At 34.8% G+C, this 14,748-nt stretch overlaps 1 protein-coding gene across 2 annotated transcripts in view; it reads right to left on the reverse strand.

The window, feature by feature from the left end:
• LRRC7 (leucine rich repeat containing 7) overlaps positions 1 to 14,748 on the reverse strand; it is a 575,718-nt gene that overhangs the window by 66,518 nt on the left and 494,452 nt on the right. For both annotated transcript variants that reach the window (XM_043877735.1, XM_043877734.1), the window contains one exon: positions 11,092 to 11,211. In XM_043877735.1, the coding sequence (XP_043733670.1) occupies positions 11,092 to 11,211 (120 nt within the window). The remainder of the gene's footprint in view (positions 1 to 11,091; positions 11,212 to 14,748) is intronic.

The raw sequence follows: 14,748 nt of genomic DNA on the forward strand, positions 1-14,748 counted from the left end.
GAAAAGATTGAAGGCAAGAGGAGAATGGGATGACAGAGGATAAGATGGTTGAATAGTGTCACCGACTCAATGGACGTAAGTTTGAGTAAACTCTGGGAGTTGGTGATGGACAGGGAGGCCTGGCATGCTGTGGTCCATGGGGTTGCAAAGAGGTGGACACGACTGAGCGACTGAACTGAACTGATAGGTAGTGAAGTAATTAGATAAAAATCAAATGACACGAAATGGAATCTTATCATTTTGATAGTCTCTATTTGGCAGCAATCCTTAATCATCTGCCAGTTATCATGTTGTTTAGGTCTTCAAACTACCTATTCAATTACAGACATTTTCATTACAATGGATCAATTTCACATTTTCTTTTTGGTCTTAAATTTCTTCTGAATTGAAGACAGTATAAATATTATTGTTATCTCCATATACAGAAGTCAACTATTTGTTTAAGGAACAAATGTTAAGAATTGATGAAATAGGTAGCTATAATCTGCTACTGTTTCTATTGCTTTAATCTGTGAGAAATTTTTTTACCTCTCATTTAAGAACTATTTGATAGATACTCTTTGGGCTTTCACTTTAATTAAGGAAATAATTTAGAATCAGTCTGGATGAGAGCAATCTCCAGATTTTATGACAGTGATGTCCCTTACTATTTACAGCTATATTTTTTGCACTTGCATTAGGAGATAAAGTAATGTGCTTTATAAGTTAAAGAATTAATACAGTATTAAGTAAGAAAGTCTAATACAAAAGCAACTGTGGAACTAACAACACTTTATTCATCTGTCACTGTTCCTGTAAGTTAGAGAAGAAATTTTCCATTGACATTTCTACAACTTCCTACCTGCATTATTTTTGAGAACAAATTTAATTGCATAGTAGAAATAGAATAGGTTTTAAATATACCTATGATGGAAATAATACTAAAGTAAACTGATTAAAATATATCATCCTGGCTGTTCAGATTAACAAAAGAAGTATTTGAAATGGATCATTAAATAGAGGAAATTATTTCATTGATTTCTTCAAGCTTTTCTTCCTGATTCAGCTACTAAGTGTATGAAAGTGCCTCTGAAGGACCCCATTTTCATGAAAATTTTTACTTCCTATCAGCCATGTACTCTTGCTTTGGCAGTTAATTCTCATTTAGCAAGGAAGTCTTTATATATTTTCAGCCTTCTCTCGCATGTAAATAATTACCAATTATAGGGAGATTTGAATCTAACTGGATACATTCATTCTTATTCCTCTAGTATAGCAAAAGGCATGGCTGCATAGACTCACCGGAACAGTTAACATGATAATCAATTAATGACCTTGTTTTAAAAGGGTACATTCAGTTCATCTGAATAATAGTTCTGATCCTGGTAGCCTGAAAGAGGTGCAGTTTAAAATTCTCAAGGCTAAATTTGAACCCTTAGTTTATAATTCCTATAATCATTCTTTCGATTATTTGACATATTTTAATTTGTAGAATTTTAAACAGTGCATTTTTATCCTATTCTAGAACAATAATATATTTATTCCATGAAGACCATGCTGAGGCTAGCCTAATAGAGACAGAAGCATATATTTGTTAGGGAGGGGAAATTAGTGGATATTTCTTAATATATAGTCACTAAATATAAGCCTCAAGAATTTCAATGAGCTCTCAATAGGTGTTTGATGTATGCTCGGTCATTCAGGCATGTCCAACTCTTTGTGACCCCATGGACTATGGCCCGCCAGGCTTCTGTCTCCATGGTATTTTCCTGGGAAGAATACTGGAGTGGGTTGTCATTTTTCTCCTTCAGGGGATCATTCTGACCCAGGGATCAAATCTGCCTTTTCTACATTTCCATTGAGTCATCTGGTGTTTGATGGATGCCTATAAATATCATCAATAGTTGATCCTTAACCACAAAAGTCTCATAAAATATAATTTTCACCTACTTACTTCTATTCTTAACCCTTCCTAATCTGTGATAATTATGACAGCCCTTTAGGCAACTGATGTGTTTGGAACTGTTGCTTAAAACTCCTTTTTTAACTGATGTGTGAAATTAAGGTGTGAATACATACTATTCATACAGATATTCAGTTCTAGATTATTTCTGAAAAACCAAACTCCAAGAAAAGTAGAGTTGTGTTATCATAGATCTACAGAGCCATATTCAAAGTTCTGTTAGGAATAGAGGTTCTTTTTCATTTGGACACACTTGGTATCTTCCCAAGGTTCCATGTTCCTTTTTAAACTTAAGTTCCTGGAAAAAGTGGCTTTTGGTCAAGAGAAAAATTCTGAATATATCTGTGTAAGAAATGTCACTCTGGGGGCAACAGATAGGTCTAAAATTTTTTGTTTATTTGCTTTTAATAATTAAAGACATCTATAATTGTATGACTTCATCAATCTGCCCTTTCACTGACTCTCATTTTGGTGGCAGAGCTTACCAACAGCAAATGTATTCAACTGCTATTTTTTTTAGAAGTCCAGAAGCCTTAGTAGAAGTGAAACCAACTTGAGCAGGAGTGACGCGAAGAGGATGGTTGAAAGAAGCAAGGAGAATCTCAACCCACCAACTGACTCAAAAAGATCTCCTTTCCAACTGTTTATAAAAATGTTTGGGGCTCAAAATGACTCTATAGAAGAATTCCAACTTGTTGCTGAGTTTCTGTGATGACCGAGTCTACCAGATGACCGAGTCTACCAGAAGAAAAATGTATTCCAACCAGTGCAAAATTTGCTATCAGAGAAGAAAAATGAGGCTTGGGAAAGAATCAGAAAAGAGGAAGCCAGAATTGTGCTTGGCACTACTCACAGTAATAGAGAATATTGTTTTCATTTGCTTATGGACTGATGAAGTCAAGACATTACCCCTGGGTATTCTTCACAGTTAAAAATGTATATTGCTTTAGGAGGGAAAAAATACATATCCTCAGGCAAAACTTATACTACTCGACATATTTCTTTCTGTACAAAAGGAGAGTTTAGCTATAGCATTGACATTCACTAAAGTTTCAGAATTTTTTAAATTTCAATTTTACTTTAAACTAAAACAGATATTCTTGACTCTTATGTTTGTGATGGAAATAGGAAGCATTTCTATTTCCCTGTCTCTTATCTCTCATATGTAAGGTTTACTCAGTTGATTTTCCTATCTGCTTCATCCACATCTGTCTTGCTCTGTTATAGCCTCAAAATTTATTCTACTTACTGCCATCTCTATGTTTTCCAATATTTAAATTTCCACTTCTCTTTCTTATCTACTCCAGACTTTCTCTATTTCTGTGTAAGTGAGCTACATCCACCCTCCATCCCTACCCCACTTCCTGTCCCCCGCCTTTGATATAAAGGATTCCAGCAGCAACTCTGCCCACTCTCAGTTAAACTGTAGAAGCCAAGAACTGTAGTTGTATTTATTTCAGTTCTATATTTATATAGACTACTGATAGCAATACTTGTTTTTAAAGGCAAAAGTTTTGGAGAAAATTACTTTTCAATGACTACAACTTTAAAGATTATATATTTTAGATAAGACTTTTTAGGTGTGTGTGTTTTTCACTCAGTCGTGTCTGACTCTGCAACCCCATGGATGATAGCCTGCCAGGCTCCTCTGTCCATGAGGACAATTTTCCAAGCAAGGATACTGGAGTGGGTTGCCATTTCCTTATTCAGGGTATCTTCCCAACCCAGGGACTGAACCAGGAGACAGATGCTTTATCATCTGATCTACCAGGGAAGCCCCAAGAATTTTTATAGCACAGCAATAAAATGATTTTATTTAAATTACTAAATGTATGGGCGAAGTTGAGTTTCTTTTAAACATCTAATTTAAAAAATGACATAAATCTATTCTTACCCTGTGAAAAATTCTACAACAGACAGATTTTCATTACCAAGTGAAAAATCAATCCTAGTAGTAATTTGATTTGGTTGTTTTAAACACAGACAATGGTGTGGTTACATGGTATTCAACAGCAAAACAATTTAAGATTTTCAAAATATATTTTAGACATTTTCTAAATAAGTATAAAAAGAAACATACATTATACTAAGTAAAATGCATTATACTAAGAATTGTGACAAATGGCAAGATTATAATAAGGAGTGAATATTAATGAATTAAACAAATTTTAATATTAATACTTTATACAGCCTGAAAAGCAAAAATTCTGATTTGGGGGTCTGTGAAAGAAAGGATTAAAAGAACACAGAAATTACCAAACCTCACATAAGTGAAAGTGAAAGGGGCTCAGTCATGTCCCAGTCTTTGCGACCCCATGGACTATACAGTCCATGGAATTCTCCAGGCCAGAATACTGGAGTGGATAGCCTTTACCTTCTCCAGGGGATCTTCCCAACCCAGGGATCGAACCGAGGTCTCCCACACTGCAGGCTGATTCTTTACGAGCTGAGCCACAAGGGAAGCCTAAACCCCACATAATTTCTTTCAAATTTCTTTTAGTTTCTTCTAGTGAGTTTCTGGGCATGCCTCAGAGATGATGAACATCTGGAAATCTTGAAGCTCTGAATGGTTGAGCAGGCATTGTAGATGTGGAAAAACCATGGGCAAGCTCAACAGAACTCATCTATGAGCCAATACTTAATTAGCTGCATTTTTATACCTTTTTCTTCAATTATGTTCATCCTGATATTGACCTTGAAACCCACCTTTATTACTCTAATTACCAAGTCATTATGCACTTAGAATAAAAGACACTTGAAAGAGGGCAGAGTCACTAACGTTGCAAGAGATTTGAATGTCTAGTCTTTACATATTAAAAACTTTCAGATTTAATATAACTGAAATTTTAAAGTTTCTTGGTTTATTCTTTAAAGAAGGGAAATAATTTCAGTTTCATTTGTTTTAAAGAATGCTTCTGCAATGCAGGAGACCTGAGTTCAATCCCTGGGTGAGGAAGACCCCCTAGAGTAGGAAATGGCAACCCACTCCAGTGTTCTTGATGGGAAAATCTCATGGACAGAGGAGCCTGTAGAGCGATAGTCCATCGGGTCACAAAGAGTTGGACAGGACTGAGCATGCATGTGTGATCTTGGCAAGTAACTTAACCTAAACTCCAAGTCTCTAACTGAGAAAGTCTAAACTCAGTTTCTTCTTTCATTAAAGTAGACAAAAATAACAGTGCTTACCTCATATGATCGCTGTGAGGATAAGATGAACAAATACATTCAAGTATTTAGCACAATGCCTGACATGGTACCTCATAGTTCTTCCCAAGGTGACTGCAATATAATCCAATAGACTGAAGCAGTAAAAACAATGACGTGATATGATAACTAAAATACAAATATTCCTTCTGAGAGCACTGTTGTTTTCGGTCTCCACCAAAGTTTTCAACTAATTCTCAGAGTGCTCAAGTAGTACTGCCTAGAATTCGAGGAGTGGGGGTGGATTTACCTCACTGTGACATCTTCTAGTAGTGATTCACAGACTTTTTGAAATAATGGATATTAGAATTTAAGATTTTGGAGACTGACATAGCAAGAGAGAATTTAAACTACCTCCTATGATTATACCACTAAAAAACAGGCTAAGATTTAACACCCTCAACACTTTGCTATATATTATCCACTCTCAGATATATAGAACAAGATGGTAGATGCAGGAGCAAAATTCTTTCTGATAGATGAACACAGTTTGTTTATTTTATATATCTAAATCTCTGGATCCACAACTTGGTGGGTACAGTTTGTTCTCCTATAATGCTTGGAGTACTGCTAGGCATAGCCATGCCTGTGTGCTGAGTTGCTTAAGTCATGTCCAACTCTTTGTGACCCTGTGGACTGTAAGCACTCCAGGCTCCTCTGTCCATGGGATTCTCCAGGCAGGAATACTGGAGTGGGTTGTCATGCCCTCCTCCAGGGGATCTTTCTGACCCAGGGATCAAACCTGTGTCTCCTATGGCCCCTGGACTGCAGGTGGATTCTTTACCACTAGCCACTGGGGAAGCTCTGCATAGCCATAGGTGTCACCAAAATTAGTTCAAAAGCTACATAGCTACAACCGGGAGTCAAAGGTTCAATCAAAGCCTTTCTAAAATGGATTCCCCACTGAATCTCTGCAGTATCACAGTAGTTTCTGATCACAGTAGTTATCAAAGTATTAATGCTACATAGTAGGATTATCACAGTAGAAGCATCACAGTAGTATCTCTTGACATAGAGATAAGATTGAAAAATTCTTCTACAGAGACTTTGAAAAACAGACTCAAATGGGGTACTGGCTAAGACTTTACCAATTAATATCCTTTGATTCCGATTCCACTTGTAGTTTAATTTCTGATTCTTCATTCTCCTCCTATTCAGGCTTCCCTGGTGGCTCAGACAGTAAAGAATCTGACGGCAATGCAAGAGACCTGGGTTCAATTCCCCAGGTTGGAAAGATTCCCCAGAGAAGAAAATGGCTACCCACTCCAATATTCTTGCCTGGAGAATTCCCTGGACAGAGGAGTCTGGGGGGCTATAGTCTATGGGGTTGTAAAGAGTTGGACACGACTGAGCTAATAACACTTTCACACTTTCATCCTATCCAGCCTACTCATTTCAGGACAACTGTAAAACTAACACTGACTTTAAAAAACATTAATTGTAGAATAAACTATAACCTCAAATAATAACAGTACCATTTTCACACCTATTTCAGTCAATCTCGAAGCCCAGGCTAATAATCCTATTATCATTTTCATTTCTTTAGGTTGATTCCCACTAGAATCTTAACTTGATATCCTCAATTAATATATAATAAAAAACTAAAATTGAACATTTAAAGGACTCATTATTCTCTTTACTCTGTGAGGTAATAGCAAACATACCCATTTTAGGTTCTGAAATTTCAGATTTTAGGCAAAAGTGCTATACAATATCGGGTAGTCAGAAAATGCTTATGATAGTAGGAAGAAGATATAAATGAGTTTACACACGAAAGATACAGAAAGTTTAAAGACATATTACATTATTTTACAAAATGATTAATAAAGTTTTTGGATAGATTAAACAATTATTTAGCTATTAATAAGAGGGACTAGCTCACAAATGTTTAATCAATAAATAATTGCACAGGATTCTTAACGCAAGGAGAGAAACAAGCAAATGATCATCATGAGTTGTACTGGTGATATGATTAAACATAATATCATGGACTTTGAAAATAGATTTCATGTAAAATGGATATATGTATGGATAATGTAAATACCTATTCATTCCATTTAGAGTAATAAATGAATAAAACTTTTCCTTTAATGGGAAAATTATTGAAGCTGTTTGCAACCAAGTAAGTGATATGGCTCTTTTCTTTGGTCAGATTATTTAAGGATCCCTTGGCTCTGATAGGTATTTCTTCAGTCTCTCCTCTTTCTTCACAAAGAAGTAAATTTTCCTACTTTTCTGAGATCTTTCAACTTCCTCTTCACCAATCATTACTCAGCAGTCTTTAAATATAATCAGGTGTTTGCCATCTTAAATATCACTTCTGTCTTCCTCATATCCTCTTCCAGAGTCTACCATAATTCTCTTTTTAAAAGGAAACTACTTTTTGAGTTTTCTAAGTTTCTGTCTCTATTTCTTAACGTTAGTTAGTATGGATTCAGCCCCATTGATTAAGTAAATTACTTTTGCCAAGACAACCAATAACCTTTTTGTTGCTAAAGTCAAAAAGTCTTTAGTCATACCTTGCTTGATTTTTTTGGCACCATGTGATACTGTTGACCCTTCCTTCTTTTAACATTTTTTTTTTTTTCTATTTGAGTTCCAAGGTGCCGTTACTTTTCTTTATTTTTTCCTTCTACAGCTTTTCACTTGTCATTGGAGTGGAAAGCCCCATCTATTCTACTCCAAATGACCAGTCAAAGCCAATCATATGGTTTTATTCATCTTGCTAGGAGTGAGAAATCCTTACCTATTTTGGATCAGTGAGATGTAAAAAGAGGCTTGTTGGGGGATTTAGGGAAGAAAGGCTTTGCTTGTAAGAGACAGCTACTGAAAACTTGATTCTCTCTCCTCATAAACTTGAAAGAGGAAGCTTGTTATCTTCAACTGTCATAGGTAGTCATCTGATAATTATGAGAGGAACCAGTTTTAGGATAGAGCCAACAATATGAATGGAAGAGTGGAGAGGGGAAAAACCCCAAGCATTTAAAATTATCTTTGTTGTTCACTTGTCAAGTCCAACTGTTGGCGACCCCATGGCCTGCAGCATGCCAGGCTCCTCTGTCCTCTACTACCTCCTCGAGTTTGCTCAAGTTCATGTCCATTGAATTGGTGATGCTATCTAATGATCTCATCCTTTGCTGCCCTTTTTTCTTTTTGCCTTTAATCTTTCCCAACATCAGGGTCTTTTCCAGTTATCTAACTGAAGATTAGTCTGAGGCTCAGACTAGATTTTGTCTACTTATGTTAGCTAAATATTTCTTTAATGTTCGATACTAAAATTTTCTATAGCTTGTGGTAGAAAAAACCTTATTGATAAAATCTTTAGCCATTTCTTCTCTGGAATTCTAAGAACATGTCATAAGTTCGTGTTCCATGGAGCTCTGTATCTTCTATCTTATTCATGACTCAGTTATGACTTATGTTTTAATGCTTGCTAAATTTGTATCATCAACTAAGATTTCTCTCCTGAAAAATATGTCTAAATATCCACTAAAAATTTCCACTCAGATTTTCTAGAAGATACCTCAAATCAACATTTTAACTTTTTTTTTGTTGCACAGCATAGTATGTGGACTCTTAGTTCCCTGAGCAGGGAATGGACTCCTGCCTCCTGCTTTGGAAGCATGGTGTCTTAAGCATTGGCCTTCCAGGGAAGTCTTAAATCAACATATTAAACCGTAAACTGCCTTCCTCTATTCCACTTCCAGTTGTTACTCTTTTTGTCATCCCACCTTGGTGAATAGCACATCATGACTCATACAAATTAGATATTGGCTATCAATCTTAGAACTATTATCTGTCTTTTATGCCCTATGTACAATCACAAGATCATGTTGACTCTGTCTTTTAAGAATATACTAAATCTTTGCATTTTCTCTCTACCACTCATTGCTTCCATCCACTCTCCCTTGGATTACAAGAGAAGCTTTGTAACTTGTTCCATGGCCTCAAATCTTTCTCCTTTCCAATTCTTTCTCAGAAAACCTGTCAAAGTGCTCTTCAGATAAAAATTTAATGATGGCTCTCCCCAACACTTCTTCCCATTTCTTTCAGGATAAAGCTCAACATAGTCTGGTTTATGCTTATACTCCTGGCCTTATTTTCACACCATCCTTCTGTCTTAACTTTCTTCAATTTCTTTACTAAATAGAGGTGTCCTTTCCAGGTGCTCTCCCAGCCCTGTATTCCATCCTCACAGGACTGTATTTATCTGCAGTGCTGGATATTGCTCAATAGGCAGATTAATAACATGTATAACACCTGCAAACCAGGATATTAACAATTATTTTGGGTAAAATAATTTGACATTTAATGTATATTTTTTAAAAAGCACTGAAGCATTCATCAAGGGAAAAAAATCACTTAAGTTACAAAGAAAGTATGTGATTGTGTAGAGTATATGTTATGAAGCACAATTACAAAATGAACATTCATAAGCTTAAGAACTAGAGTGTAAGAACCACAATTCAGCTGAAGAAACAGAATACTACTATCAGCTTCCTCCCTGATCATCCTATCCCTAGATCCTATCTCTTTAGAGACAACCATAATCCTAAATTTTATGCTAACCATTCCCTTATAAAAAGTTTTCTCACTCATATACTTATGCCTAAATAATATATTTTAGTTTTACTTGTTTTTGAGACTTATAAATATGTAACTCCTTTTAATTGATTCAGTTGCATTTTCTCTATTTTTTGCTTTTGATGTGTGCCACCACCTGAAACTTGTTTCTCACTCAAACTATGCTTCTAAAGTTTATACATGTTTTCCTAATTGTAGCTAACAAGTGTTCATTGCTGCAAAATATTCCTTTGTGTAAATAACAGAATTTACTTTCTCACATTCCTTGTAATAGACAGTTAGGTTTATCCAGTTTTCTACCATTGTAAGCTTTACAAGTATCTTGAATGACATACACAAGAGGATATCTTAGGAGGGCAATTGTTGGAAAGTTGGATACATTCATATTCAGCTTTTATAAGATAATTTATTGTCAACGTGATTGTGCTTTATGCTCTTTCAAGAAGTATAAAGGAGCACCCACTACTCTTATACTTGGAAACAACTTATATTTTCATACTTCTTAATTTTTGATAGTCTAGTAAGTTTAAAATAACATCTTTTGGCTTTTTCCTGATTGATAAAAAGTTCAGTTTTAATATTAATTTACTCTCCCAGTTGCTTTTATTTTTACCATACTTTTGGTATTGTGTTTTCCATCTTTTCATATTTTTTGTAGGAGTTTTAAAAAATATATTCTGGAATATTAGTCTCTTGTCCTTCATATATGTTGCAGTTATCTTTTCGGTTAGAGCGTTCTTTTTACTCCTTTTATGGTGATTTAACATGAAGTATTATAATCACCTACTTATCACTCAGCCTATCTCACCAGACTAACAGGTTCTAGAGGTAAGACACCATACTACATCTTATTCATTTCTGTCCCCTAACATCCAGCGAGACCTCAACACATAGAAGTGCTGCTTCATACATACAGTTGCTCATTAAGTGTTTAATGAATGAATGACAGGATGAATGAGTTGCTATGATTTTACAGGAGGTGAATCAATCATTTAGTGGCAAATTTCATTTTATACAAATTGGTTACACTATGCTGCTGAATCAGAGTTCAGAAAGTATGCACTGCACAATTTCCTGTACTAGTACTTCAAAGGTGGGTGTCAGGCATTAATAAGAGGTGATAAATTTTCAAAGAGGTGGCAGGATATTGTTTATAAAAGTTCATTACCAGCTCTGAACACTTGGCAATATTCACTTTTCATTTTTTTCAACACACTTACAGTTAGCCCCCTATTGTGGGATAGTATTTAGCCTAAATTTATCACAAAGTTAGAAATGATGTTAAGACACAAGATATGGATTACATATTACAATGGATATGCAAGGTTCATGGTTTGTGTCATTAATTTGAAATTGGTTACCTTTTTAGTAATGGTGTCCGGAGGTACATCCCGCCTCCCAAGAGGATAAGGATTCCACTGGCCACTAGGAGATACATCTTCTTGTCCATTGTCTAAAATGTTGCTTTGCTGGGACGGGGTCTATTGCAAAAATGGTATGGCATTCTTTAGTGATGTAATAGAAGTTTATCATAGTTTTCTGAAAAGAGTCCCTAATGATTATGGTAAAATTACTTTTTTTTTAATTGCAGAAAAACATATATCCTAAACTGGAGGTACTTTTATCCACTATTTACTTGGTAAGAATTGTAAATTAACAGCTTTTTGGAAGCAATGAGAAATTCAATTAAAATAACCGTCTTAGAGTTATTTACTGAATTTTAAAGAGAAGTTTAAATTTGCAGTACTGGAATAAAAATAATCAGAATAAAATTAACCAATTGTTACAAACCACATTTAAAAGTTGCTTAACTTACTTCTTTAGTAGGATCTTAGCATTTAGAATATAAACTGAAACCATATAACACATAGTATGTAACTTCTAATATTCCAAACCATAATCTAAAACAAATTTTATAAGGCTGTAGTGATTCTGGGAGAATGTGTCTTACACTAATCTACAATGATGTTAACATTAGCATAGTGTGAGATTCATGGTACTATGACATTATCTATAGATCACTTAGAGGAAAAACTAACACATAAAAAGTTTTGAGCTGTTAGAATTTTGGTTTAAATAAATCATAATTGTTTTGATTCCAGATTTATTTGTGTAGATCATTTATATAGTAAAGATTAAACTCTTCATATATATTTTATTTTTGACTGGTTTACTGCTTATTATTTTTTAACAAATAACAATACTCCTGTCTCTGTTATTATTACTATAGATATTTTGGGAGGCATTTGTAATCTGGTCTAAGTAACAGAAGGTAATCATACACCAAGAGAAAGACAGCTTCCTATGGAGGGCTAAAGTAGTGGGATATTTTTCCTGTCAAAGCAGATTAACTTTTTGCATAGACTTTTTTTCCTCTAGCCTATAGGATATACAAGTACTGCCTGATTTTCTGGGGAATTCTTATGATATTATAATCAGTGTTTCTTATGTCATTTACCCCACATATTTTGGAGGATCCCTACAGATAGAGAAAGTCTGGTTAGAGGATCCCTACAGATAGAAAAAGTCTGCAGTTCTTTGTGTGAAGAATTGTCCTCCAACCCTGGAATGAGAGAACTGGGCCATTCTCTTCGTAATATGGTGCAGGTGCACTGCTTGTCAGGCTTCATCCAGTTATATTGAGTGGTCCTAACTGTTCTCCTTTACAAAACAACTATACAATGATTCTATCTACATTTTGATTACATGCATTTTTAAAAAGCCTTGCTTGGAACTGTTAAAAATAATATTTACTATGACAAAATTAATTAAAATCAGGTGAAATTTTTCTGGGGTCTAGTGGGTATAGTGAAAGTAAGGAAATAATTCAGTTTTCTTATATTTTGACTGTGTGAATTCCTTTTTCATGAGTATCAGAAATTATGAAAAAAGAGAAAAAACGTATTGAATTGAGGCTCCTGGGTTAGTTAGGAATGAATTTACCTGTGTTTGCTTGAAAATAAGATATAGGTTAGCATATTTAAGAGGACTTCCCTGGTGGCTCAGACATTAAAGCATCACCCTACAATGCGGGAGACCCATGTTTAATCCCTGGGTTGGGAAGATCCCCTGGAGAAGGAAATGGCAACCCACTCCAGTATTCTTGCCTGGAAAACCCCATGGATGGAGGTGCTTGGTAGGCTACAGTCCATGGGGTCACAAGGAGTTGGACATGACTGAATGACTTCACTTTAACATATATAAAGTATATATTACTTGAAAATAACCAGACAGCTCTTCAGTGACCATCTGCCTGATTTCAAGCATTAATTTTCTAATCTTTATCTTTTAGAGATTAATGTTTGTACATGCCCACACATAATTTTTCTAGCTATTATTATGACAAATAAAATTCTTAGAATTAAGCAGTTAAAATACAACTATGCAGAGTGGGCACCACTGAACAGTTTTCTTTTTGAATTTTTAGGATGCATGTAGCTGCTGGTTTGATTTCTCTGCCAGTAAAGTGGGATTATAAATATGTTCAACTAGCTCGGTCTGTGGAACACAGAGTTTTGCAAGGTGTCCAGAATTAAGCACAAATAATCCTTTTTGCCTCCATTGCATTCCCGTCTTTATCACTATTTCCTCCACTAAACTTCTGCCAGCTGCCCTGACATGACTCTTAGTCACAGAGAACAACTGAAATTGCAAGATTCTTTTTAATGTTAAAAAAGGTGAAAGCCCTTAGTCAAAATCCTAAGATCATGATGATATAGATTCTTCATTCATTTACCAATTAATCTTTCTCTTTTTAAAATTAGAACTAACAACTACACCAATTTCTGTATGTTACAGGGGCCAAAGAGAACATAAATACACAGACACATGAAAAAAAAATACTTTGACTAGACAACAAGAGTAAAGGAATTTCCTGAAAGCAATTTCCTTTATTCATTTCCAGAATGCTCTGGCTTCTTTGTTTCTCTTAAGTGAGACACCGGAGGAGTCAGTTTTCAAACGTGGAAATACTGTGAAAACATTTATTTATGTTTGGGAGGGAGGAACCCAAAAGAGAATTATGTAGTAGTGGGTTCACATTCTTTCTCAAAAGGAATGAGTATAGCTATTTACCAAAAAAATACTTTCAAAAAAGTGCTCCTGAACTGTCCAAAAATGCAGTTATTTAGTTGTTAAAATTTTATGAAACATTAAAAGGAGCAACCAAAAAGTGTAAAAAGAATAATGAAGCTTTCATTTATTATTTCAAAGAACAAAATCAATTGAGTTCAATTTTTATTCAGTTATTTTTAGTATCACATTCAAGTTATTTTTTTAGATACTTAAAAAAATTAAGAATTAGTCTTTTCCTCACCACACATAACCAATTAAACATAAAATATGTGGAAAATCATCACAATATAGCATTTCTTCAGCTTCTAAATTCTGCAGATCCTTAATATTTCAAAATAAAAGAGAAAATGGTCAGTGTGATTTACTTAAAAGTCAGAAATTACACTTGTTAAGAAATTCAGTAATGTTAGAAGAAGTTCTGCTGAACAGACACTAGTCTGAAAAACGACTGCAAACATTTGCAGATTTAATATTTGTGATTTTGACTGCTGCGAATGATCACAAGCCTCCATTGGAAGAAGTAATTTCTGATTTTGCTGAGACCTAAATGTGCATGAATATATGTGTCTTTGTATGCCTATATATCTGTGTATGTACAAGCATGTATATGAGTGTATGCATGCATGTGTGCATATGTATGCCTCTATGTGAGTATATGTGTATGTACAGGATTCACATATATGAGTAAATGGGCTTAGCTGTTACAGAAGGTTTGCTCTTGACTGTTAATTGATGGGGGCATTGCAAGCTTGGGAAATTAACTTATGGCAATTAGCTGGAAGAATTCTATCAGGGTAGTATTAGAATTTGGCACTTTGCAAAGGTCTTGGGATATATTACTTAAGAACTCAAGGATTATTTTGTTTAGTAATTGGCACATAGTTCACAAAGGCACACAGTTAAAAAATGGGTGGAAAACAACTTTCCCCAAAGTATTTTCAGTG

The sequence above is a fragment of the Cervus elaphus genome, chromosome 20, assembly GCF_910594005.1.
Source record: "Cervus elaphus chromosome 20, mCerEla1.1, whole genome shotgun sequence".
Taxonomy (NCBI): Eukaryota; Metazoa; Chordata; class Mammalia; order Artiodactyla; family Cervidae; genus Cervus; species Cervus elaphus.